This window comes from Megalobrama amblycephala, linkage group LG22 (genome assembly GCF_018812025.1).
Source record: "Megalobrama amblycephala isolate DHTTF-2021 linkage group LG22, ASM1881202v1, whole genome shotgun sequence".
NCBI classification, from domain to species: domain Eukaryota; kingdom Metazoa; phylum Chordata; class Actinopteri; order Cypriniformes; family Xenocyprididae; genus Megalobrama; species Megalobrama amblycephala.
The window spans coordinates 20,157,986-20,185,451 of NC_063065.1; the positions used below are offsets into that span (position 1 = coordinate 20,157,986).

Here is a 27,466-nt window from a genome sequence, read left to right on the forward strand (position 1 = left end):
ATTAAGGCTTTCTTACACACCAGACCGGGTTATGTCCCAAAGGTGTCGTCGAGGGTCCCAGGTCCCATTATACTCGAGGCGTTCTGCCCGCCTCCCTTTACGAACATGGATCAGGAAAAGAAGAATCTGCTTTGCCCTGTGAGGGCATTGGATGCTTACGTCCACAGAGCTGCCCTGTGGAGAATAACAGATCAGTTATTCGTATGTTATGGGTCCCCTAAGAGAGGGGCCCAGCATCTAAGCAGAGGATGAGCAAGTGGGTGGTCAAGGCCATCTCACTTGCATACAAAGCAATGGGACACCCATGTCCCTTGACTATTCGAGCTCATTCTACTAGAGGTATGGCTGCTTCCAAGGCTTTTTTGTCAGGAGTTTCCTTAGACGATATTTGTGGTGCGGCTGGATGGTCATCCCAGCACACCTTCATCAGATTTTACAATCTTAACTTGAATGTCACTCCAGGTGCTACAGTTTTACAAGATAACAGCCAGGCACTTGGTGACACGGCGTAGTTGGGACAGCGTTCCCATTGCGTCATTGGACGTAGCGTCGATGTTCCCACGAAAGGGAACGTCTCGGGTTACGAGTGTAACCCTTGTTCCCTGAGTAAGGGAACGAGACGCTACGTCGCGTTGCCATACCTCCTTCATGCCTGGAGCGCTCGTGCTTCAGACAATATTCAGAAGCTAGCGTTCTTTGTTCCGGGTATGCTTTATAGTTTCCTGGTCCGTGACGTCACCCGCCTCTGACGTCACGTCTTCTCATTGGTTGGATACAGAGGTGCTTCACGAACACAAAATGCAGAGGGTTCCCATTGCGTCATTGGACGTAGCGTCTCGTTCCCTTACTCAGGGAACAAGGGTTACACTCGTAACCCGAGACGTTTTCTATGATGTCATGAACAATCATTCAGACAACTACTACTTCAGGGTGGAAACAAATACACCGGATCAGAAATACACATATCAGAATCCCATCAACATTTCTGTCTCAGGTAAGTGGGTCTCCACTGTAAACAATATTATTCTGCTGTGCGGTCAAAATTATTCTGTGATTATGATTCACAACCAAGGAGTCATTTGATGAGTTCCTCAATTATTGGTAATCTGCATCTCTCAATGAAAAATATACCTCAAATAACTAAAGTGCCTTAAGTTGCAGGATGATTCAGTAATTTTTTTTTCATTATTTCAACATATGTCGTTATTTCAACATAAGTCGCTATTCCTAGCTTTTACTGCGATCGCCGCGGTTTCGAATCCGCCTTTTGCCGAGTTCGCTCTTCTCTATTTTCCTATCAAGTCATAGCTTTCGTAGAAACATGTGGGTTACCATGTTTGAAGAGGCTGGCAGGCTCTGTCATAGAGACAAGGGGGTGGGTTAATTTTACTCAGACGACCAATCAGTCTCTCAGGATCATTGTAAAGCTATCAAGCCATGCCCTATCAACCATATAGAGCACCATAGCAACTAGTTCCATAGACTTCCATTGAAAAAGATCAAAAGGATATCTTTGGATAGAAGTGTCATAGAAACATGAGGGTGGGCTCGTTTGACTGCCAATCACGAATCACCTTCAACACTTCATAGCCACACCCTAGCAATGATTTAGAGCACCCTAGCAACCCAAATCCAAAGAGGGATATCTTAACATCTGAAAGACATAGAAGCATGGGGGTTGGTTTATACTGGCAAGCAGCCTTTGGAATATCATCACTGGCAGCTGCCAAGCCACTTCCTAGCAACCAAACAGAGTACTCTAGCAACCTATATTGAGATATAGGTACAGAGATATAGGTCTAGCATTTAGCAAGACCTATATCTCTGCATTAGAACATCGTAGAGACATGGGGGTTGGCTCTTTGGACTCATGCTAGCAAACTGGACTTCCAACATGCTAAACATGCTAGCATAGAATAGCTACATGCTAATAGTGATTAGCTAAGTGTTAAATCAGGCTAAAAACATGTGAAGATCTTTATAAAAACTCCATAGTAACTATCTGTGACAACTACTAACCACCTAGTAACACCATAGCAACCTCCCAGGTTTCCATAGCAACCGGCCAGAACACCCTAGCAACACTGTAGTGACCACCCCAAGTACCTTAGCAACTGCCTAGCAACACCCTGGCAACCACCCAGGTTACCATAGCAACCGCCTAGCAACTGCCCAGAACACCCAGGCAGCTGCCTAGCAACAACTTAGCAACCACCCCAAGTACCTTAGCAACTGCCTAGCAACACCCTAGCAACCATCCAGAACACCCTAGCAACACCTTAACAACCACCCCAAGTACCTTAGCAACTGCCTAGCAACCACACAGGTTACCATAGCAACCGCCTAGCAGCTGCCTATCAACACCTTAGCAACTGCCTAGCAACACCCTAGAAACCACCCAGGTTACCATAGCAACTGCCTAGCAACCATACAGAACACCCTAGCAACCACCTAGCAACACCTTAGCAACCACCCTAGCAATCGAGTGCTGAGATTTGCCACTGCAAGCACCATTCACATTTTCTTCAGGAAATGTACATTCTAGTTGGTATTGTTCCTTTATTAGAGGTCCTAAAAGTCCCAACAACAAAATAACTGCTGTGACAAAAATAACTGTTAAAACAGCAAAGGAGGAACATTTAGTAATAATTATATTAAACTAATTGTTTTCCACAATTGAGAGGAAGTATATTTGTTGTGGAAGATGTGCAAAATGGGCCCACAGACTACTGGAGTTACAAATGAGATTTGTTTTTGTAATTGACATTGTAGCTCCAAGATGCAGTGCACCATAATTTACTAAATTAAAATAATACAATTAAGTGAGTGTATTAAGCAAAGTGCTTTTATACAAAAGTTATATAAACTAGAAGTTAAAATTGAGTAATTTAGACAGTATTTACCTTTTACAAACAGTCTATTTTCACTCCAGCAGTGAAAATAATTCCAAATTGAATCATTGAAGAATCAGCTGTTGTGAATTAAGGAACACACACCCCCGGGTTCACAGATAAGGCTTAAGTCTAGTCCCAGACTAAAATGCATGTTTGAGCTGTTTTAACTGAAAGTAACTTTGTAACGATGTAGCGGTTATTAATCAATTTTTGGGTGGAATATGAATATAATAATTCACAAGGTTCTATGAATTATTATGCACATATTGACCCAAGGGGGAATTAAACATATATTGTGAATCAATTACAACGAATTATAATTGATTACATATGTGATTAGTTCAGGTTCAATAATTATTTAGAGAAACTACCAGCTCGTCCAGCAAACCGCTGCTTCTCATAGAATATTATGAACGGAGTTATTCTCTGGCCATGAGAACAACTTGCTATTAAAGCATCAAAGCATAAAACGATCGAAAAACGTTAAAGTGACTTGGTCTTCAGTTGAAACAACAAACAAAACAATCAAGCATGAATAATGTTTTAATATATGCAAACTACGAATACAGAGGTTATACGTCTAAATATATATACAAGAATATACACACCTATGTACAAGAGTGGAAGTAGAGAAGGAAAGAGAGAAGGCAAGTAGCAAACTTACAAACAGTCCTAAGCCAGCACGGAAATTTCATCATCTAAGATTGAGAAACGGCAGTATACTTGCATTGGTTGTGCGTGTCGAATTTCAGTTTAGCGCTGGTGCGGTTCGTTGGCTTCTTCCGTTCCGCGGGAAGGTTTGAACTGAGGACTTGAGAGTGAGTTTCGCTGGAAGATGGCGGTCCCGAAGGTGAGCGCGATGGCAGCGCGTGGTCACCGGAGACGTCCGGGAGCGACGTGCACGAGGTGCTCGTGAGACAATCGGGAGAACACGCGTGAATGATTCAGGGCCGTCGGGAGCACACACAGGAGAATCCTGGTGTTCCTTTTTATGACAGATAGGCCGACACACCTCCTTGAGGTGGAATGGCCAATGACATTGATGCAAAGTTGGCGGGCAAGCTCTTTCTTTGTTTGGTCTCCTAGATGAATTTGCATACTTTACGACTATCAGATCGGATTTTGAGATGGAGTGCTTTCTTCACAATATCATTAAACACATAGAAAAATGCATTTGTCAGCTATGTGACATCTCTCAGTGAATAGCTTGAGTCCGGAGCTTTAAAACGAGATCAAACTCGATAGATCAGAAAGGCATATACAAGAAGTTATGGTTTACAGAAAAAATTCCCTTATTACAACTAACACTAGCACAAATACACTCATTTAAACACTAGAAAACATGCATACACTTCAAAATACAGGATGGGTATATGTTGGCATAGTTGTATTTTACATATACAGTCAAAAATGTATGTTTGTGTGTTTCTGTATGTGTCTGTGTGTGTGTTTTTGTGTGTGCCTGTGTGTGTGGGTGTTGGAATGTGGATCTGGTCAGTCTCTGGGGGGGGGGGGGGTGCTCCTTTTGAAGTCACCAAAGTGAGGAAGTTGGAGTTTTCTGTTTACCCTCACGGGTCCACAAAGGTGTCAAGTTGGCTCATCTTATGCCGACTGGTCGGAGCCGATTTAGTGATTAACGAACACAGTTCATCAGGTTAAAAGCGTTCTGAAAACTCCAAAGTTTATTGATTATCCTGCTACATGTGCATATGCTACAGACCCCCCCCTTCGGCCAACAAAGTTCCTGTGCGGACTTCGTTGGACGGTAACCAAGTTCGATGGCACATGGATCCGGATGGTCACGCAGCAGGTGGTTCCTACTGGTCCTTGAGGGAGGGCAGATAAACACTTGCCCATGGACTCTTGCATCCCTTTGATCCCTTGGGATAGGATGAAGGCCAGGCCCAGGGCGAGTGCGTACTTGATTGCCATGGAGAGGCAACGGGTTGTGTTGGCAGGAGTCCAAGCTTGGGCTTTAGGTGAGCTGGACAGGACAGGCAGTCGTGAGAGTGCTTGGAGGGCTGCATCGATAGGAGTACTGTCACTTAGCTGGGACCCCCCTTTGTCAATCCTCAGTTCCAGTCCTGGATCTAAGGTGTGATGGTGATTCCTGGAGGAGGATGGGATTTCCAGTTCTGACTGGTCCCCTTTGCTTTGCTAGAGACAGTACACTGCCAGATGGCTGCGGTGAAGGATGGAACCCAGGGGTACCTTGATCCACTTACTTGGATTGGGCAGGCTGACACAAGTGGCGGTGTTGTGCTGATTGTAGGTTAGGGTGGCAGCATGAGTGGGGGTGTGGACGAGCAGTCGATCACCCACAATCTCGGCTTGTGTTCTGATGACTGGGGTGCGAGGTTTGGCCTCGGCAGGGCAGCATGTGTCGCCGGTCACGGGCTGCAACCGGCCCCTTCCTTCAGTGTGGTTTCTGAGGAAGAGCTGGTTAGGGGAGAAGTACTGAAAGTCTTTGGTGAAACTACGCCTGCAAAAGTGGGGAGCCAGGCACAGCCGTGGGTTGCTGTTGTGGTGGGCTACCACATCTGAGGTGTGTTTCTTGGCATGGGTGTTACATTGCCACCACCTGATATTGACCTTGTCTTTGGGTCTGGAGATGTTATCTGGTTCACCGCTGGGTAGATTGAGAAGGACAGCCACCTCATTCTGCTCGGGGTCGACGTGCAGTAGGATGGCAGCACCCAGGGAGTCAGTGAGGTGGGATGGAACGGTCTTGGTGGGTCTGCCAGTAGCAAAGTCCAGCACAGTTTGTGTAGGATACTGAGGAATCCTATTCATAGCCACTCTGTCCATAGAGAAGCTAACTTCTCGCAGCAGGTCTGTCACCAGAGCTATAACCAGCTGATTTTGGGCAAAGTCATTCTGGAGGACTGTAAACAGTTGCTTCCTTGAGTTCGCCGTTTGGATCGGCAAGAAACTGTGAGTACAGAGAACAGCCACAATACCTTTCCGGGATTTGCAGATGGTTTGCAGGGTTTGGCTCTGTGTTGCGAGTTGTTCTCTCAGCTGTAGGCGGAGCTTGTTGCGATGCTGATGAGTGGAGTAGGCTGTGATGAGACTCGAGTCTCCTGGTTGGTACAGGTGCAGCGGCACCTGCCGTGCCATCAGTAGTTCCGTTGGGAACACCTGAGTTGACTCCTGTATGGTGTCTGTGATGGCCATGAGCGTCAGAGGAGGTTCTACAGTCCAGTCTTTCTGGTCAACTGACCGTGGAAACGTGACTCCTCTGCGTTGCAGTGGAGCTCTGTGATTTGGGTTTACAGTTTGGACTTGACAGCAAACCTGACATTCTCTGACATACTCTGCCACATCTTTCTGCATGCTGGGCCAGTACGCCACTTGTTTCAAAGTCTCATAAATAGTTTTGGTGCCATGGTGTTTGGCACATGGTGTGTCGTGGGTGTATATCCGTTCACCCCCCTTTTGGCCCTGTGGCAGTACAAGCTTTGGCGCAGTGAGGACATCAGGGACATATTTTAGAAAGTTCACTCCCACACGCAGCATGTGGTTGGTCTCATGTAGTCGTTTGTGGCCAGGGGCCGTCGTGGGACCAGATGCCGTGAACGGGAGGTTGGAGGGGTATGAGTGGTGGTGCAAAACATTTCGCATGGAAGTGTTGGCAAGTTTGGTTGTCAGTGGCAGTGGCAGTAAGGCGGGAAATGTTGCAGGAACAGTCCGCTGGCTGCGGGTTGTTGTTGCCACACTAAGGGTGGGTGAATGGGGTGGGTGTGACCATAGCTTGTTATGCAGGGTACCAGTCTTGGGCAGGGCATTAGTTTGGTCGTTCACGCCTTTGTCATGCCCTGGTTGCTTTAAGCGTCTTTTCACCTTTTCCCCGTAAGCGATCGTGTCGTGTGTTTGGGTGATGTCATCATGTGTTTGGAACATGTGTTGATGTTTCACCGGCATGTTGTGTTTAGTTTTGAAACCAGTCTATTTCCAGCTCAGAAGATGGCATTTGAAACCACATCTGGCATAGTGTGAGTCTGTGCAAATGAGTTCTCTGAGGTTATGAGCTAAGGAGACGCGAAGGGTTTTGAGGGTAGCTGCTGCTTCACCATACTGACATGACTGGAAACCCCACCTGCTGTTCTGTGGTTGGCAGGGTTGGTTGTTTAACCATCGTACCCCTGCACTTGCCTGTAGGATGCCCTCATGGATGTAGGAACGTCCATCGACGTAGGCCGTGGGCATTCCTTGGCACGCATTCTCTTTGAGGTACCTGTGACAGGTTGGTTGCTGTTGTTGGGGTACCTTTATCTTAAGTGTCAACGCTGGTGGGCTGTTATAGCAGTTTTGGCAGGCAGCTGAATCTCCGCTCCGTGCAGACTTGTGCTTTCTGGCATGTCGTGGCACTTGCTGGTTTGACATCCTGAAGTCGATGGTGGGTCGCCACTTGTTGTCTGGTTTGACAATGGACCAGGTGGGGACTGGATAGGTGCTGTTGCATGGGCAGATAACACCTTTTTCTTCCATGAAACAGATAGTTTCCTGCACTGGTTCATGTGAGGTGATGTGACTTTTGTATTGCCTGATGAAGGTGGGAGGAGCATTTGGGTGTGTTGCACTATGCACTGGGTGAAGTTTAGTGAGACCCCAGCCTAAAAAGTCTTTGTCAAATGTCACTTGAAATTTGTTCAGGACCTGTCAGAGTTTTTGACAGTCTGCATCATTCTTTGGGACATTTGCATCTTTCTGAATCTGTTGGCCTTTAGACTCAAACCTTGGGAATGACTCCTCCGTGGTGGTGTCAGCTGTCAGATTGGCTATCAGAGGTGCAGCGCTTTCCTGAGTTTCCCAGGCAGGCTGGTTAGCGACTGTGGGTACAGCGAGGTGTTGGTCCTCCATCAGCTCCGTTCTGCGCACCTGTTCTGTGGGTACCAGTTTGATGGAAGTGATGGAGATGCTCTTCAAGGATGCTGTGAACCTTGCGTTGTCTGAGCTTCCTTCTGGGACTATTGCAGCTGGTATTAAGTTAATGACCGTTAACCTGAGTTCAAAGTCATAGGGGCCGTGGTCCATTATCCATTCTAGATGGTGGGCTTTGGGAATGCTGATGTCTGTGACCATGCATTCGTTGAGCCAACTGTGAACTACGTAGGGTGACACTTCAGTTAGCGGTGTGGCTTTTAGAGTGAGTCCAAGTTCCACGCCTTCAGGTGAAAGTGTGAAGGAGCCCAGCGTGTGGCTTAGGGTTTGACCACATTGCCTGTTGAGCCAAACAGCACCCCCTTTGGTGTAAGGTGGTACTACAGTTTCCTGTATGTGGATCAGGATGCAGACCTCTTGGGTGGTCTGGCCTGACAGGAAGTTGGCAGTGTTGACAGGAACAACAGGAAGCTATACAGTCATTGGGGCCCACAACAACTCATTTGCACTGTCCGTATGAGCATTAGAGTGCATCAGGTGGTCTGGAAGGACCAGGAAGTGATGGGTTAAATGCCGGTTGTTCCATTTGAAGTTCACAACGCAGATGTCCTTGACAGTCATCATGGTTGACAGACGAAAGTCCAATGGGAAGCGTGTTTGCATGTTGACAAATGGGAGGTCCGGTGTTCCTTCAATGAGAACACTTAACAGCGTGTGGCTGAAGGCTGAGTTGTCTGCCCACAGTGTGAGAATAATGTCTGTTGTAGTTACATCATTCAGCTGTGAGTCTGTTGTGACCTTGGAGCAGAGGGAGTTACAGTCTATGGTGAGTTGAAGTGCGCCGGGTAGCAAACTTGAAATGTGCTCTGAGACGGGGTTCCCGCGGTTAGCTGGGAGATTTCCCGCGACCTCTGTGACCTGACCGTCTGGCTCAGGTGGTCTGGGTGACTGGGAAGGCAGAAGTTCACACACTTGAGCCCAGATTTTCAGCGGTCTGGCGTTCAATAACGGCTCAAAACAGTCTAGCAGGTCTTTGTGGGTGATACAGAGAAACGTGTCCATTTGCGCTACGCACACAGGAGGTATCAGGCTCACTCGACCAATGGTGTGGTGCGTGGGAGCTGTGTGTTCAAGGTGGACCTCATTTGGACTGTGCGACTGCACATTCAGCTCACATCTTTGTGACTTGAGAGTCTGATTTTGTTTTTCAGCTTCATTTCTCAGTCTTTCAAAAAGGTAAGGACAGGTTTCTGGGCAGTGATCGGAGCCTGGATAACTGGTTGGATTTTCTACAGTCCTTTTAGACGCAGTTCTCTGCTTGGCTTGAGCTTCGTTGACCAAGTCTCGCAGCTGCTGAATAGACATGCTGCGTGAGCAGGCCAAGGCTGCCAGATGATCACTCACCGCAGGGTGCAGCTCTCGGAGAAGCAGAGTGTTGAAGATGAAATCTTCCTCCATTGCTGGCTGACCACGTGCTCTGAAGTAGGCCATTTGCAGTCGGCTGTAGCAAGTGTATGGGTTTTTCAGTCTGCCCCATTTTAGGTCCATGGCAGCAGGGAGCCCTTGATCTGATGCAGGGTCAGAAAGCTTTTGGATCAGAGCCTGTCGCAGGTGCTGGCAGTTGGATGTGACAGCTGCTGGCAAAGTTTCTTGGCCGCTGGACGTTTTGGGCAGTGGACTTTTAACCCCATTTGGAATTAGGGCTTCTTGACTGGTTAGGGGAAACTAACTATGTGTGTTTCCCCTCCCATGCCACTTTTCAGTACTCTGTAACCAGTGTCAAGTTCATTCACATAGTCTCTTTGTTGTTTCAGAGCCATAACTCCTTTCCGGGCCTGTTTGAGATGATTTTCACAGGCCATGGCTTTGGTGTGACTGTCTTTCAGCTTAGTCTCTGCTTTGGCTAGGGGAGCTTCGCTGTGTTGGAGTTTTCCAGTCAGTTCTCTACGCTCCACCTCCAGGTGGAGCTCTGCAAGGGCTTTTTGAAGTCTTTGCAGCTCCTCCTGCAGCTCGGGTTTGGATTCATCTGCTGTCCAACGCTGGTCCTGGATCTCGACGAGTCGCTGATCGTGGTGACAATGAATCTGGGCCTGATTCCTCCGGGCATCCTCCGCCTGGAGCTTGAGATAGTGGGCGATGGCTCGGATGACTTTCGCCCATTCTTTGTAGCTCGGCGTTGGATCGTGGGCCATCAGTTGATTCAGGTTGTCGTCCAGCTGCTCGTTGCTTAGGTGCTGAGGATCCACAGCGTCGTTGGGCAGGAACGTGCTGGTCAGGGAGCCCAACCAGGTCTTGAGTCAGTCCCCGTGGGTGCTGGGGCTGGCTGCTCTGAACACGTTAGCTTGCTGTTGGCGAGAGAAAGACAAACAGAACCAATGCAAGCACGCGCAGAACTAACGACTTATAATAATGCATGATTATATAATTCTTTGGTTTGGTTCCAGTTAACTGGAGACAGTTAGTGGAATGTAGGCTAGACACTTAATTGTCGATAGCCAAAAGGACCACGCGGGTCAATTTGTGTGGGTGAGTGCCGGATTTGAATAAAGATTTCGACAGGCGGTAGCCCTAAGAGTCCTTTGGACTCTCGCTGCTCGGTCGTCTATCTATTACTCAGTTTTCCGTGATGGCTCTCACAGGCTCTGCTTTTACATGAACTGAAAGAAACAAACACAGTAGAAAAGCAAAACAGAACAGAGCAGAACAGGATGGATGCAATTAAATGAGAAATAGAGCAGTAAACAAATAGAAAGGAATAAAAATAGAATAGCAATAAACTAAAACAGAAGGGCTAGAGGGGAGAAGTGAAATTTAAACTTCCTATTCCAGCTGGGTTTATGACAGTGTCAGGCGAGTGCACTGTTGCGTCATAAAACCTAGAGGGATGGTATGGATCGAGAGTATAAGGGTTGGCCCGCACCTGAATAATCGAAGAATATGTAATATTCTGTGGCTTTCAATTAGGTGAAGTGACTGTATGTCACTAATTTAGGCCTGGGTGAATCGTGGGTGCTCAGATAAGAACTCAATGGCAGGCAACCTTTCCTAGACGTTCAAACACTCGACTGCGGTGTCCGTGGCAACCTGTCCCCTTTGTACCACGGTGCAACCTCTCAAACAGGGAACACCAGCACAATTGCGCACTTTGGCAAGGTATTTGCGCCAACGGCCAGGTTGACCGGTCAAATTGAGTTTTCCCTGAACTCAGAGTCTGTCCCCTTTACGGGCAGTTACTCCAAACGGGCGGTTCTGTCATGCAGAAGCCTGAGCAGGGAAATTAAACAAAATTGCCGTTTGTTGTCAACCTGGGCTCGTTGCCTCCCTGTACCTGATACACAACTCGCTGACGTCCTTGTGTGTTGCCCGTGACACGAGGTCAGAATGTCCCCGATTCACACACAATCAGTGCGAGACCCGCCAGGCTAGGCGGCTCCACTCACTGGAACTCAATGGGGCGACCGTCAACTCACCACCAGGCGGTGAAGGGCCTTATCTGCGAATACACAAGTGGTCACACAAACACAGCTTAATTGTAAATTTAAATCTCAATTTAAATCTTGTTTAAACTCAATTTAAATAATCAAGTGTGTAGGATACAAGGAAATGAGCCTAAAATGACAGTCAGAATAAACTAGCTAAACTATAACAGAAATGAGCAGAAGTGGTAAAGAAAAAAAAAACAAAATAATTCAGATGCACTTGATTCAAATTTGAATTAAACTCTGATTAATTGAATTCAGACAAGTGCATGGAATAACACAAAGGGGAAAAGAGAGGAGAAAGCCTTCCCTATTTGTGAGTTTCCTTGAAGAGAATTGCTTCTTTATGAGCAAAATGCCAACTGATTGACACTACTTAATTTTAAAATTCAATTAAATGTTATTTAATTAAATTTAAAATAAGTGTATGAAATAAGGGAGGCTTGGGTGTGCGTGAATGTTATTGCCAGCCAATAACAAACAGGACCCAGAACTAAGAGTGAATAAAATAAAACATTAAGTAATAAAAAGGAATGAATTTCCAAAGTAAAAATAAAGAAATAACTGGAGAGAAAGAGAGAGAAAAGACAAAAAGGGAATAGATGAAATAAAACAGAATAAAATAAAATAAAATAAAATAAAATAGAGTAGATCTGTGAACACAGGAAAAGAATACAAGGAAAAGAGAATTGACTTATCTGGCAGTGTCCACCAGGGGGCGCACTCTCAGAAAGTGAATTCTCTTGTTGGAAGGGAAACTTAATTTAAATTAAAAATTTAAACGTGTTTAAATTAAATTTAAATCAGTAAACCACATTCCAACAACGATTGGAAAGCATAACCACCAAAAGCAAATTACTTTTACAACTCCCCGCAGTATAGGGCAGCAAAAGATAATTTGGAGATAATTTCAGTTCAAAGTATGGAGAGCGGCTTTAACTCAGAACGTCCACACGGTGGCGTCAATGAGTCCACACAACCAATAAGTAGGGAGGGGTGCCACACCTGAGCAAACTGCCCTCTGGCGTCTGGTCAGAGTTACTGCATCCCCCTTCTTTAATTCGTGATATAAAAACGAGCGCTTGTGGGATTCTGACCCTTACGCTGTTTTAACTGCACGATCACGATTACAACTATAGAACCTCAGCGGATTCTTTCATAAATATATATGTACCGTTTTACTCACGGGTACACAACTTTGGGAATAAGTCCCTTTTTGGTGCAAACTTTAATGCACGCGAATATGTAACTTTTGCGGGATTGCTTCGCCGCTGTTACTAATCAACATTGGATCAGGATGTTGATATGAGCTCCAAATTATTACACACCAATCGATAAATCAGACGGACTGCTTTTCCGATTAGATCTGTAACGGGAATCACGTGTTGGTTAGCTAGGCCAATGACGTCACCCTAGGAGCGCCAACTATTGTGAATTATTTGGACGACACAAGTAATTCAGATTTAATAGTGGCAGATAATAATAAGGCCTTTTTAAAGACAGGTGGGAGAATCTCGTCCCACAAATCTTTCAAAGCCCTGAATACGATTCAATTCGTTTATTCAAGCGGAAATTAATATTCAAAACTGTATTGCAAAAGATTGTTGCCCTCTTGCATACGTGTTTGAATATTAATGAACTGCAGTTATTTCACGGTCAACCAAGGCTAGGCCTGCAGTGTTTTTAGACACAAACAGTAGCTTGTTAACGGTGTGTAGGGTGAGGACGCGTGCGTCGTCTCACTGAATAAAGCGCGCATACACACATTAAATCATACCAAATTATTCTACATTGCTCTTTTACCAAAAACCAAGTTTAAAACGTGCCTTTAAATTCTCCACCAAAACTGTAACAATGTAGCGGTTATTAATCAATTTATGGGTGGAATATGAATATAATAATTCACAAGGTTCTATTAATTATTATGCACATATTGACCCAAGGGGGAATTAAACATATATTGTGAATCAATTACAACGAATTATAATTGATTACATATGTGATTAGTTCAGGTTCAATAATTATTTAGAGAAACTACCAGCTCGTCCAGCAAACCGCTGCTTCTCATAGAATATTATGAACGGAGTTATTCTCTGGCCATGAGAACAACTTGCTATTATAGCATCAAAGCATAAAACGATCGAAAAACGTTAAAGTGACTTGGTCTTCAGTTGAAACAACAAACAAAACAATCGAGCGTGAATAACGTTTTAATATATGCAAACTACGAATACAGAGGTTATACGTCTAAATATATATACAAGAATATACACACCTATGTACAAGAGTGGAAGTAGAGAAGGAAAGAGAGAAGGCAAGTAGCAAACTTACAAACAGTCCTAAGCCAGCACGGAAATCAGTTTCATCATCTAAGATTGAGAAACGGCAGTATACTTGCATTGGTTGTGCGTGTAGAATTTCAGTTTAGCGCTGGTGCGGTTCGTTGGCTTCTTCCATTCCGCGGGAAGGTTTGAACTGAGGACTTGAGAGTGAGTTTCGCTGGAAGATGGCTGTCCCGAAGTTGAGCGCGATGGCAGCGCGTGGTCACCGGAGACGTCCGGGAGCGACGTGCACGAGGTGCTCGTGAGACAATCGGGAGAACACGCGTGAATGATTCAGGGCCGTCGGGAGCACACACAGGAGAATCCTGGTGTTCCTTTTTATGACAGATAGGCCAACACACCTCCTTGAGGTGGAATGGCCAATGACATTGATGCAAAGTTGGCGGGCAAGCTTTTTCTTTGTTTGGTCTCCTAGATGAATTTGCATACTTTACGACTATCAGATCGGATTTCGAGATGGAGTGCTTTCTTCACAATATCATTAAACACATAGAAAAATGCATTTGTCAGCTATGTGACATCTCTCAGTGAATAGCTCGAGTCCGGAGCTTTAAAACGAGATCAAACTCGATAGATCAGAAAGGCATATACAAGAAGTTATGGTTTACAGACAAAATTCCCTTATTACAACTAACACTAGCACAAATACACTCATTTAAACACTAGAAAACCTGCATACGCTTCAAAATACAGGATGGGTATATGTTGGCATAGTTGTATTTTACATATACAGTCAAAAATGTATGTTTGTGTGTTTCTGTATGTGTCTGTGTGTGTGTTTTTGTGTGTGCCTGTGTGTGTGGGTGTTGGAATGTGGATCTGGTCAGTCTCTGGGGGGGTGCTCCTTTTGAAGTCACCAAAGTGAGGAAGTTGGAGTTTTCTGTTTACCCTCACGGGTCCACAAAGGTGTCAAGTGGGCTCATCTTATGCCGACTGGTCAGAGCCGATTTAGTGATTAACGAACACAGTTCATCAGGTTAAAAGCGTTCTGAAAACTCCAAAGTTTATTGATTATCCTGCTACATGTGCATATGCTACAACTTGTACTGACATATCTTAAAATATGTCCGTGCCATTGGTTTTTCTCAAGCACACCAGTAATATTTTTTCCTGGGGTATGTTTATAAAATTTACTTAAATGTCCTAATTGAACTAAAGCCTAATTCTGGCTTAATATAAGCCCTGTCTGTGAAACCGGTCCACATTATTTTGTTCCTGTGTATTTTGTAGTCAGTGTATTTGAGCAAAATGGTTGAGTGAACAGTTCAGTGACTCCATCATAAAAACAGCTTCTTTTTTATTACTGAATGTCACCTTTATTTTTATAGCACTTTGTACATTAGAGATTGTTTCAAAGTAGATTCACAGTCTTAAACAGGAAAGTAATGGAATCAATTATGCAAACTTCAAAAATGTAAAGCATCTGTAGCAAAACAATAGTGTCATTATTCAGCTCCAGTAAAGTCAGTGTTGGTTCAGTTATGTGAAGTGCATTGTAAGTTAATGAAAATTTCAGTTTCTGTGAAGTTCATTCTATGGCCCGGTTTCACAGACAGCGCTTAGCCTAAGCAAGGATTAGGCCTTAGTTCAATTAGGATATTTAAGTAGCTTTTTGTAGAAGAAAACATTACTTGTGTGCATCTTGAGACAAAACAATGGCACTGACATATTTTAAGATATGTCAGTACAAGTTGCTTTCAGTTAAAACATCTCACATATGCATTTTAGTCTGGGACTAGCTTAAGCCTCGTCTGTGAAACTGGAGGATTATATAGTTAAATTCAGATATAAGCAGCTCTACTGATAACAGTAGTGTCATTACCTGAGTGAATCAGAGTTTTTTATAGAATCGGTTGAGTGAATGATTCAATGATTCAATTATGAAGTCCATAACTTTTTGCGACCTACTGGAGTAATGATGTATCATGCAGAAAGACACTGGGTCTCAGTCACTAATAATTGATTATTGATTATTTGATTGATTTTTTTCATATTTGTATGCACAGGAGAACTTCTCACAGAAAAAATCTCCTTCTAATTCACATGAGTTTGATCATAATCTCATTCTAATGTTAGTGAATTTGGAGTATTCTAAATGAGTGTGTCACAGACACGCCAGGCTCCAACACCGTCCAATCACAGCGCACTCCATCACCAAAGTACTGATCACACACACCTGCACTCAATCAGCATGCTCATCAGTCACCACATAAAAGACACTCACACTCACTCAGTCACTGTCCAGTCTCGTTTGCATTAGGACGTACCTCCATGCTTACATCAATGACTCTGTTATTATACTTACCTGTCTCCAGTGTTTCCAAGTCTCCTTCTGTGTTCCAATTCTGTGTGTGAGTGTCTTCAGTCTCCAGCGTCTCGTCTCACCATCATCATCCAGGATCATCATGCCTACAAATCACAAAGGACAGTATCACTTCTATCACTCATCATTCACTCCAACATCATTCATTTACTCACCTGCTGCACTGTAAACTCTGCTGTGTGTCAATAAACAACCATTATCTGTTACCTTCAGTCTCCGACCCTCTGTAAATCTCTGTATTGTAACAGAGTGCCTGCATGCACAAGGTTAGTCATTTGCATAAAACACTCCCAAATAATCTCCATATAAGGGCTTTCTGCACAATCTTTCCTTACAGCCTTTCATCACTCTTGTCAAACTCTCTGCAGATGTGCTCCCGCCAAATCCTCAAGCAATACCAAGTGTGCCATTCTCACCAGTTCTCACAATAAACACCCTTTCTACAGACCCAGATTACAGATCTGTCATTAGCCAGCTGTACACGTGCGTAAATCTGTGATATTCAGAGAAACCTTGCAGCTGAACATGTAACACAGCTTTTCTTACTGTTTATCTGTATATGATGGAATGTTTTTAAGATGAAATCAAATTGTATTATTAGATAGTTTTATTATATAATTTTATATATGGATTATACAAACCCGATTCCAAAAAAGTTGGGACACTCTACTCTGCAATAATTTACAAATCTCATAAACTTATATTTTATTCACAATAGAATATAGATAACATATCAGATGTTGAAAGTGAGACATTTTGAAATGTCATGCCAAATATTGGCTCATTTTGGATTTCATGAGAGCTACACATTCCAAAAAAGTTGGGACAGTTAGCAATAAGAGGCCGGAAAAGTTAAATGTACATATAAGGAACAGTTGGAGGTCCAATTTGCAACTTATTAGGTCAATTGGCAACATGATTGGGTATAAAAAGAGCCTCTCAGAGTGACAGTGTCTCTCAGAAGTCAAGATGGGCAGAGGATCACCAATTCCCCCAATGCTGCAGCGAAAAATAGTGGAGCAATATCAGAAAGGAGTTTCTCAGAGAAAAATTGCAAAGAGTTTGAAGTTATCATCATCTAAAGTGCATAATATCATCCAAAGATTCAGAGAATCTGGAACAATCTCTGTGCATAAGGGTCAATGCCGGAAAACCATACTGGATGCCCATGATCTTCGGGTCCTTAGACGGCACTGCATCACATACAGGAATGCTAGTGTAATGGAAATCACAACATGGGCTCAGGAATACTTCCAGAAAACATTGTCGGTGAACACAATCCACCGTGCCATTCTCCGTTGCCAGCTAAAACTCTATAGGTCAAAAAAGAAGCCATATCTAAACATGATCCAGAAGCGCAGGCGTTTTCTCTGGGCCAAGGCTCATTTAAAATGGACTGTGGCTGTCACGGGAAATGAAGAGGGATGCAAGTGCAAGTCAAAATATCTCATTTATTCGAGCTTCACGCCAGAAAGTCAGATGCCAAACACACAGACAGCAGGAGAGCGGCGACACAGGGACCTTGGTGGGCCGCGGTGAGATGATCGTGGTGAAGTCCGTGGGAGTGAATGAGAAGTGAAGAATCCAACGATGAAACAGTAATCCAGAGTGAAGACACGACGAAACAACTCCAAACGGAAGCACACACGAGGAAACCAGGAAACAGAACAGGGAACTCCAACAACGATCTGACAAACACGAGACGAAAGACAAGGGAATAAATAGGCAGTCCAGATTGAACACAGCTGCCGCTGATCGGCAATCAGCGGCGACGCCCACATGAAACAATTAACGTGACAGCACAACATAAACACAGACCACAGAACGAGACTGCGGATCTTCAACCGTGACAGTACCCCCCCTCCTAGGAACGCCTCTCGGCGTTCCCAGGAGCACCTACCTGCCGATTGTAATCATCGATAAGGGAGTGATCCAGGATGTCCCTCGCAGGAACCCAACTTCTCTCCTCTGGACCGTAACCTTCCCAGTCCACCAAGTACTGAAATCCGCGTCCCCTCCTTCTCGAGTCCAGAATGCGATTAACCGAATAGGTGGGTTCCCCGTCTACGAGACGCGGCGGTGGAGGAACCGGGGTAGGCGGATTAATGTGTGAATGAAACACAGGTTTGATTTTAGACACATGGAAGGTGGGATGAATTCTCCTGTACGCTGGAGGAAGTTTGAGTCGGACTGCCACCGGACTAATGATCTTGGTGACAGGAAACGTGCCAATGAATTTGGGAGCAAGTTTATTGGAGACGGAACGGAGAGGAATGTTCTTGGTAGAAAGCCACACTTTTTGACCCACGACGTATACGGGAGGCTTCGACCGGTGGCGATCAGTCTTAGCCTTGGTGCGCGCCCCCACTTGGAGAAGAGTCTCACGGGCTCTCGTCCAAGTGCGGTGACACCTCTGGACGAAGGCGTGAGCGGAGGGGACCGCGACTTCGGATTCCAGACTGGGAAAGATAGGTGGCTGGTAACCTAAACTACATTCAAACGGTGAGAGGCCCGTGGAAGACACTGGTAACGAATTATGTGCGTACTCAATCATAGAGAGTTGCTGGCTCCAGGAGGAAGGATTCTTGGAAACCAAACATCGCAACATTCTTTCCAAATCTTGGTTAGCTCTCTCGGTTTGACCATTGGACTGGGGATGGAACCCAGAAGAAAGACTAACAGTCGCCCCCAGCAACTTACAAAACTCTTGCCAAAATTTGGACACAAATTGGGGCCCCCTGTCGGAGACCACATCCATCGGGAGGCCATGTAACCGAAAGACGTGATCAACGACAGTTACCGCTGTCTCCTTAGCAGAGGGTAATTTAGGTAAAGGGATGAAATGTGCCGCCTTCGAGAACCGGTCCACCACGGTCAAAACAACCGTGTTCCCCTGGGAGGGTGGGAGGGCGGTGACAAAATCTAGCGCAATGTGGGACCAGGGTCTCGAAGGGACAGACAGCGGTTGGAGCAACCCATCTGGGGGACGATTGGAGGTCTTACCAGTGGCACAAATCGCGCAAGCCAAAACAAAACTGCGAATGTCACGAGCCATGGCAGGCCACCAGAATCGTTGCTTGACCAAAAAACTGGTGCGATTAACCCCTGGATGACAGGCTACGTTGGAACAATGCCCCCACTTGATAACACTGGACCTTAACCTCTCCGGCACAAATAAATGGTTCGGTGGGCATCCGGGCGGAGGCGTTACCCCTTCTAAGGCCGACTTGACCTTCGATTCGACCTCCCATGTCAGAGTGGAGACCACTAATGTCTCAGGAAGAATACACTCGGGAGTAGACGGGCGTTCGGAAGGATCAAAAATACGAGAAAGAGAATCGGGTTTGATGTTTTTAGAACCCGGGCGGTACGAGAGAGAAAAATCAAAACGTCCGAAAAAAAGTGCCCACCGAGCTTGCCTGGAGTTTAGTCTTTTAGCCGTTCTGATATACTCTAAGTTCTTATGGTCAGTCCAAACAATGAAAGGTACCCCCGAACCCTCCAACCAATGACGCCATTCTTCCAACGCTAACTTGACTGCCAGCAACTCTCTGTTACCAATGTCATAATTGCGTTCGGCTGGAGATAAACGATGAGAAAAAAACGCGCAGGGGTGGATCTTGTCGTCTGAAGGAGATCGCTGGGATAGAACTGCACCTACCCCCACCTCTGACGCATCGACCTCCACCACAAACTGACGTGAAGGATCAGGGGCAATGAGGATGGGAGCCGAAACAAAGCGGCCTTTCAGTTTGGCGAATGCAGCCTCAGCTGCATCGGACCACCTGAACGCCGTTCTGGGGGAGGTCAAGGCTGTCAGAGGCGCGGCTAGTTGGCTGAAGTTGCGAATGAACCGCCGGTAAAAATTAGCAAAGCCCAGAAACCTCTGTAGGGCCTTACGGGAATCCGGGCTTGGCCAATCCACCACAGCCTTAACCTTGTCAGGATCCATGCGAATTCCCTCAGACGAGACGATGTACCCTAGGAAAGAAACAGACTGTGCATGAAAATCGCATTTCTCCGCCTTGACAAAAAGCCCATTCTCTAGCAGCCGCTGAAGCACTCGTCGGACGTGTTGAACATGTTCCTGGAGAGACGAGGAGAAAATCAATATGTCGTCCAGGTAGACATATATGAACTGGTCCACCATGTCTCTCAACACGTCATTGACGAGTGCCTGGAAGACCGCCGGAGAGTTGGAAAGCCCGAAGGGCATGACCAAGTATTCAAAGTGCCCCCTAGGGGTGTTAAAAGCGGTTGTGGCGAGGGGGGGCGTGGTTCAGCGAGGTCTGCAACCGGAGAGAATAGCGGGAGACGCGTGGTAAGTGAGTGGGTTGAATACAAATCACGAACACCTGTTTCTCATTCCAGTGATTGGCGCGGAGACAGGATAAAACGCCGTGAGAAGCAGGAGTGTGTGAGAGAGAGGGGAACTGCTGGAAGGGGCTCGCCGACCCCTTGGCACGCCACCATGTGGTCCTCCGCCAATTGGATGGCTGAGTCCAGCGACGTGGGGCGGTGGCACTGGACCCACTCGGCAGTTTTTTTCGGGAGCTGAGTGATGAACTGCTCCAGCACCACGCGATCGATGACCAGGTCCACGTCGCTTCCCTCAGCCAGCAACCATTTGCGGCACGAGTCCCGGAGCTGTTGGGCCATCATAAAGGGCCGGCCGGACTCACCCAGGTCGAGGGAGCGGAAGCGCTGTTGGTGCTGCTCCGGGGTCCGACCGACCCGCTGGATGATGGCCCGCCGTAGGTCGTCATAGACCAGGAGGTTCTGGACTGGGAGCTGCTGTGCCGCCACCTGCGCTTCTCCTGAGAGGAGCGGGACCAGCCTCATAGACCACTGGTCCCGCGGCCATGAACACGCTTCGGCGGATCTTTCGAAGAGCTCAAGGAACACTTCTGGGTCGTCTAGTGGGCCCATCTTGTTGAGGGGCAGGTGGACAGGCACAGCTGGCTGTTCGATGGGCTGCCGGGGAACCTCCCGGTCAATCCAGCTCCGGAACGCCTCGCGGTCCTCCTGCTGGGTCTGTAAGATGGCTTGAAAACAGCGCTCTTGGTCGCTTCGTAGCTCCAGCAGGGCCTGTTGTTGTTCGCGGTGCAGGACCACGAGGGACGCGATGATGTCCGCAAATGGGGTGGAGGACGATGCTTGCATGGCGACGTGCTCCCGTCTTCCTTCCCGGGTTTTGGCACCAGTGTAACACAGTTAAGTTCGTAGTGGGGGAAGGAAGAGGACAGGGTCGACGAGCAACTGCTGACTGAGACTTTTATTAACTTTCAACAAAGTTCAACAGAAAGACTGTGCAGCGCACAACAATGAAAATAAACAATCCACAACGGGCTTCACTCCAGGTTCGGTATATACCATCCACAAAGGGCTTCACTCCAGGTTTGGTATACACAATCCACAAGGGCTTCACTCCAGGTAACTCGACACGACTCAGTCAGCAGTTCCCCTCTCTCTCACACACTCCTGCTTCTCACGGCGTTTTATCCTGTCTCCGCGCCAATCACTGGAATGAGAAACAGGTGTTCGTGATTTGTATTCAACCCACTCACTTACCACGCGTCTCCCGCTATTCTCTCCGGTTGCAGACCTCGCTGAACCACGCCCCCCTCGCCACAGCGGTCTTCCATTCATCCCCCTCCCTAATGCGGACCAAATGATAAGCATTCCTTAAATCCAATTTCGTGAAGACGGACGCTCCTTGCAACCTCTCGAAGGCTGAAGACATCAACGGCAAAGGATAAGTATTCTTTACCGTGATGTTATTCAACCCCCGGTAATCAATGCAAGGTCGCAAGGAACCATCCTTCTTTCCAACAAAAAAGAACCCCGCCCCCGCCGGAGAAGAGGAAGGGCGAATGAACTTAGCTGCTAGAGAATCAGAAATATATTTCTCCATGGCCTCCCTCTCGGGAACGGACAGAGAGTACAACTTGCCTTTAGGCGGAGACTTACCGGGAACTAAATCTATAGCACAGTCATAGGGACGATGCGGAGGAAGAGAAGCAGCTCGGGACTTACTGAACACTTCCTTCAGGTCTAGATACTCCGCGGGCACGTTTGACAGATCCGCAGCCTTTTCCTGTAACACAGAAGCAGACACAGAAGAACAAGCAGACACAAGACAAGACTTATGACACTGAGTGCTCCATTCCAAGACAGTGTGCTGACGCCAGTCCACCTTGGGGTTGTGTTGTGTGAGCCAGGGGTGTCCGAGAACAATGGGGGCCAGGGGTGAATCCATGAGAAGGAATGGAATAGACTCAGTATGATTGCCAGAAGTGATGAGGGTAATGGATGTGGTGGTGAGTGTTATGTTGGGTAGATCCTGGCCATTGAGAGCGTTGACGGAAATCTGTTTCGTGAGAGGAATGATGGGTAACTGAAAGCGATGTGCAAACTGTGTGTCCATGAAATTACCTTCAGCCCCCGAATCCAGTAGAGCGTGACAGGTGAGCGTGTGTGTGGCCCAACTCAGTCTAACCGGGAGAAGAGTGGATGGTGAGGACTTTTCAGCGGAGATCCCACCCGATAGTAGCCTCAACGTTACTACCGAGCTCGATCTTTTACCGGGCAGTTGTTCAAGAAGTGCCCAGCCCCTCCACAGTAAATGCACAGTCCTTGGGATCTCCGCCGCTCTCTCTCCTCCCGGGAAAGCCGAGCTCTCCTCACCTGCATGGGTTCCGGATCGAAAGCGGGGCCGACCGTGTCTCTGTTGTTGACTCCTCGAGCCTCTGCACCCCGGGATGCGAAGTCGGAACGAGGAAGATTCTCCAGACGGTTGATACGGGCATCCACCCGTAGTGCAAGATCAATCAGTCCATTAAGACTCTGAGGTAAATCCAAAACGTAGATCTCCTTTTGTACACGGTCGGCCAACCCATGCAGGAAGACGTCCCACTGCGCCTCCTCGTTCCAGTTGCACTCCGCCGCCAGTGTTCGGAACTCGATGGAATAATCTGCCACCGTGCGATCTCCTTGCTTGAGTCCCGTCAAACGTCGGGCTGCGTCCTTTCCTGTGACCGCACGGTCAAACACTCTCTTCATTTCGGCGGCGAGTGTCTGGAACGAGGAACAGCAAGGATCTTGATTCTCCCACACCGCCGTTCCCCACAAAGCTGCCTGCCCGGTGAGCAAGGTTAAAACAAACGCCACCTTGGACTCCTCCCTTTCGAAGGTGCGTGGCTGTAGAGAAAAATACAGTGAACACTTGTTCAGAAAGGCTCTGCAAAAACTCGGCTCACCGGCATATGTCTGAGGTGTAGGTAAGCGTGGTTCAGGTTGATGTCCTTGTGGGGGTTGTGGTGGGGGAACGGGCGGTGTGGGCGGCGCAGCGGGACCTCGAAGTTCTTGTAGCTGTTGGGAGAGCTCGGACACCTGTGTCACCAATGCCTGCACGACGCGTCCGGTAGAGGAAATGCTCTCCTGCTGTTGATCCATCCGTGCAATGCTGTGGTTGATAAACTCCGTTAATGCTGCTGAACTTGCTGCATCCATGTTGTTGGTCAGATCGTTCTGTCACGGGAAATAAAGAGGGATGCAAGTGCAAGTCAAAATATCTCATTTATTCGAGCTTCACGCCAGAAAGTCAGATGCCAAACACACAGACAGCAGGAGAGCGGCGACACAGGGACCTTGGTGGGCCGCGGTGAGATGATCGTGGTGAAGTCCGTGGGAGTGAATGAGAAGTGAAGAATCCAACGATGAAACAGTAATCCAGAGTGAAGACACGACGAAACAACTCCAAACGGAAGCACACACGAGGAAACCAGGAAACAGAACAGGGAACTCCAACAACGATCTGACAAACACGAGACGAAAGACAAGGGAATAAATAGGCAGTCCAGATTGAACACAGCTGCCGCTGATTGGCAATCAGCGGCGACGCCCACATGAAACAATTAACGTGACAGCACAACATAAACACAGACCACAGAACGAGACTGCGGATCTTCAACCGTGACAGTGGCAAAGTGGAAAACTGTTCTGTGGTCAGACGAATCAAAGTTTGAAGTTCTTTTTGGAAAACTGGGACATGTCATCTGGACTTAAGAGGACAAGAACAACCCAAGTTGTTATCAGCGCTCAGTTCAGAAGCCTGCATCTCTGATGGTATGGGGTTGCATGAGTGCGTGTGGCATGGGCAGCTTACACATCTGGAAAGGCACCATCAATGCTGAAAGGTATATCCAAGTTCTAGAACAACATATGCTCCCATCCAGACGTTGTCTCTTTCAGGGAAGACCTTGCATTTTCCAACATGACAATGCCAGACCACATACTGCATCAATTACAACATCATGGCTGCGTAGAAGAAGGATCCGGGTACTGAAATGGACAGCCTGCAGTCCAGATCTTTCACCAATAGAAAACATTTGGTGCATCATAAAGAGGAAGATGCGACAAAGAAGACCTAAGACAGTTGAGCAACTAGAAGCCTGTATTAGACAAGAATGGGACAGCATTCCTATTCCTAAACTTGAGCAACTTGTCTCCTCAGTCCCCAGACGTTTGCAGACTGTTATAAAAAGAAGAGGGGATGCCACACATGGCCTTGTCCCAACTTTGTTGAGATGTATTGATGCCATGAAATTTAATATCACCTTATTTTTCCCTCAAAATGATATATTTTCTCAGTTTAAACATTTGATATGCCATCAATGTTGTATTCTGAATAAAATATTGAAATTTGAAACTTCCACATCATTGCATTCAGTTTTTATTCACAATTTGTACAGTGTCCCAACTTTTTTGGAATCGGGTTTGTATAATACAATTAATGCAATATGGCTACTTCAATATAATTGTAGTCGTGTTTGTTAAGTGCGAATGATGGTAGACCAGGGCTGGGTGCAGTTCACAGTCTTTAATGAAAAAAGTAAATAGTCCTCACAGAGAAACGAGAACACAAATAACTGGCGTTAAACGGAGCCAAAACCGAAATAGCCAGACGACTGGAACCAAGGAAATCTGCAAACTTTCCACGAGGACAGAGGCAGGGACCCCGAGATGCATTCAGCCGGTCAGTAATAATGAAGACAGCAGTCAGGGTGAACAGCCAAGGGCGAGCACAGAACAGGTACTTCTGCAAACAGGCACAGCTGGATAATACACAATCCAATGGCAGTACAACTCCCAGCAAAAAATGACTTTACTCTTCTAGGATCAGACGGGACAGGACAGGACAGGTGAACAAACGTATCTTCACGAAAGGTCATTGAATAATCCGACAACAAGACAGGGCAAGGAAGAGGGAATAAGAAGCAGAGACAATCAAGAGGAAAAAAGGGGCAGGTGAGGAGAAGGGAACGAAAGGGGAACCAGCTGAAAGAGATAATGAGCGGAGAAGTGGAAGTGTGTGCGTGAGAGTGTGTGACCACAAGAGGGAGACAGAGAAAGAGGAGAAAAGGCCAGGATCATGACAGTGTTAGGCTGAAATATAACTTCTGAACATGATTATAAGAATTACAGAGTAGAAGGTTATTGCGCAGATGTTTTCAGTTGTTCCTATATTTTTTCCATAAATTTAGAATACATTTTATTCTGAAATTTTTGGTGAATTGTGATTTGTTCTTAAAATTGTTTGTACACACATTTCACGCACACATTTGTGCATATCTATGCTTAGTGAATGAGACCCATTGTGTTTTTGTTGTTTTCTTCAAATTTAATGTTTTATACAGTGTACTTTTTTTTTGCCCTGTAGATTCACCACAACCTCTCATTCTTAAACCCACTGATCTGAAAGAAGTGATGGAGGAAATAACAGTCAATCTGAGCTGCTCTGCTGAAGCCCCCTGCCCCAAACAACCTCCTACAATATCCTGGTCCAACATCCCTCAATCTGCCAACATTACAACACAGTTACAGGAGAAACCTGATAAAACCCAGTCAGTGTTTTCACACATGACCTTCAAAGCTTCATACATGGATCATAGAAAGAACATCTCCTGCACTGCTACATATCCAAGAAATACATCTAATGACTCAACTGTGGAGACCACCATGATGCTACAAGTCCTGTGTATTTGGAGTAGTTTTTCTCTTTAGCATTATTATGTTCAGATGTGTAATATTATAACATCTAGATTATCTAAACATGTTTCTTTTTTTGCCCTAAAGTTTCTCCAAAAGAAACTTGCATCACCATCGATCCATCTGCTTCAATCTCTGTTGGCACTAATGTGACTTTGACATGCAAAAGCAAAGCCAATCCATCAAAAAACATGAACTACACCTGGTACAAACGTGGACAGGAGAACCAGCTGGATTTTGGAGAACAACTGACCTTTACTGTACATAGGAAGAGTGGAGGCTGGTACTTCTGCACAGCAAAGAATGAACATGGTAATCAGAAGTCAGAAGAGATCCAGCTGATTGTGGCAGGTGAGTTTATTTCTATGAACAGATATTAAAAATTATCTGATGATCATCATAGGCAGCTCCAGTTTTATTTTTGAATTTTATTTTTAAATTATCTGCTCAGCCTACTGTCCAACTAATTTTGCTTTATTTTTTCAATCTGCCTCTGCTTCATTCGAATCACTGTCTTTGATCATTGGCTGTGTAGTAGGAGTTTCAGCATTTCTGTTGACATTTCTTCTGATAACACTTTTCCTCAGGTAAGCACAGTTAGATGGTGAATTGTATGGAATAGAGCAGTGGTGGACGAAGTACACAAATCAAGTACTTGAGTAAAAGTACAGATACGTATAATAAAATATTACTCAAGTGAAAATATTTAGTGCTCCTTTTCAATTTTACTTGAGTGAAAGTACAAAAGTACTTGATTTTTAATGTAGGCTACTTAAGTAAAAAAAGTATTGATGATTGATGAATGTTTATTTTGGAATTTTATATAGGCCACTTATAGAATTTTATTTTATTTTTATTTTATATATTTTATATAATCCTATTGCTCAAAATAATTATGAATGATTATGAATTGTCAAATAGCCAGCACTAGTCAGTATGGATGGAAGATTAGTGGATGCAGATACATAATATGTAATGTGTGTTGACAAGCAATATAAAAACAGACAAAACATATAGGGCTAAATACATAACATTGTAAAATTGCTACAGCAGCGGGGAAGATGAACGTGCATGTGTTATTTTTATTTGTGTCAGAGTTGCATGATTCTGGATAAAATGAGAATCAAGATTTTTTGTTTTTGTTTGTTTCTTTCAAACAGAACATTCATGATTCTCCCATGATTCTGTGACAAATAAACAGTGTATAATTATTTACTAGAGGACAAAATGTTAATTGCTACAATCTATTTAAAAATATTTAAATTATTAATAAAAAAAAAAAATGGGTTTGAATGAATGATTTAATGACTCACTCATAACTATTCCACTTGTTTCATTACTGGATGAATCAATGTTTTTGAACAAATCTTTTGAATGAATCATTCAATGTCAAATACATTTTAACAGTCACTTGTCGCCTCCTAGTGCCGTAACGATGTAATCAATACAACCGTTATTTGAAGCGGCAAGTTAGTTTTAAAATTGTTGATGTGA

The 27,466-nt window shown here is 45.5% G+C and overlaps 2 protein-coding genes across 6 annotated transcripts in view; both read left to right on the forward strand.

Annotated features, from left to right (window-relative positions):
* LOC125257434 (sialoadhesin-like) overlaps positions 1-27,466 on the forward strand; it is a 103,283-nt gene that overhangs the window by 58,524 nt on the left and 17,293 nt on the right. The gene's annotated exons all lie outside the window — the stretch shown is intronic.
* Positions 817-27,466, forward strand: part of LOC125257433 (B-cell receptor CD22-like) — a 28,015-nt gene continuing 1,365 nt past the window's right edge. The window contains exons 1-6 of one of the 5 annotated variants that reach the window (XM_048173758.1): positions 857-994; positions 15,915-16,188; positions 16,291-16,405; positions 25,644-25,961; positions 26,060-26,323; positions 26,508-26,559. In XM_048173758.1, the coding sequence (XP_048029715.1) occupies positions 25,691-25,961; positions 26,060-26,323; positions 26,508-26,559 (587 nt within the window). In that variant the 5' untranslated portion in view covers positions 857-994; positions 15,915-16,188; positions 16,291-16,405; positions 25,644-25,690. Of the gene's footprint in view, positions 995-15,914; positions 16,189-16,290; positions 16,406-24,463; positions 25,017-25,100; positions 25,232-25,643; positions 25,962-26,059; positions 26,324-26,507; positions 26,560-27,466 lie in introns of those variants that run through there. The other 4 variants (XM_048173759.1, XM_048173757.1, XM_048173756.1 and 1 more) reach the window with 4 other exon arrangements.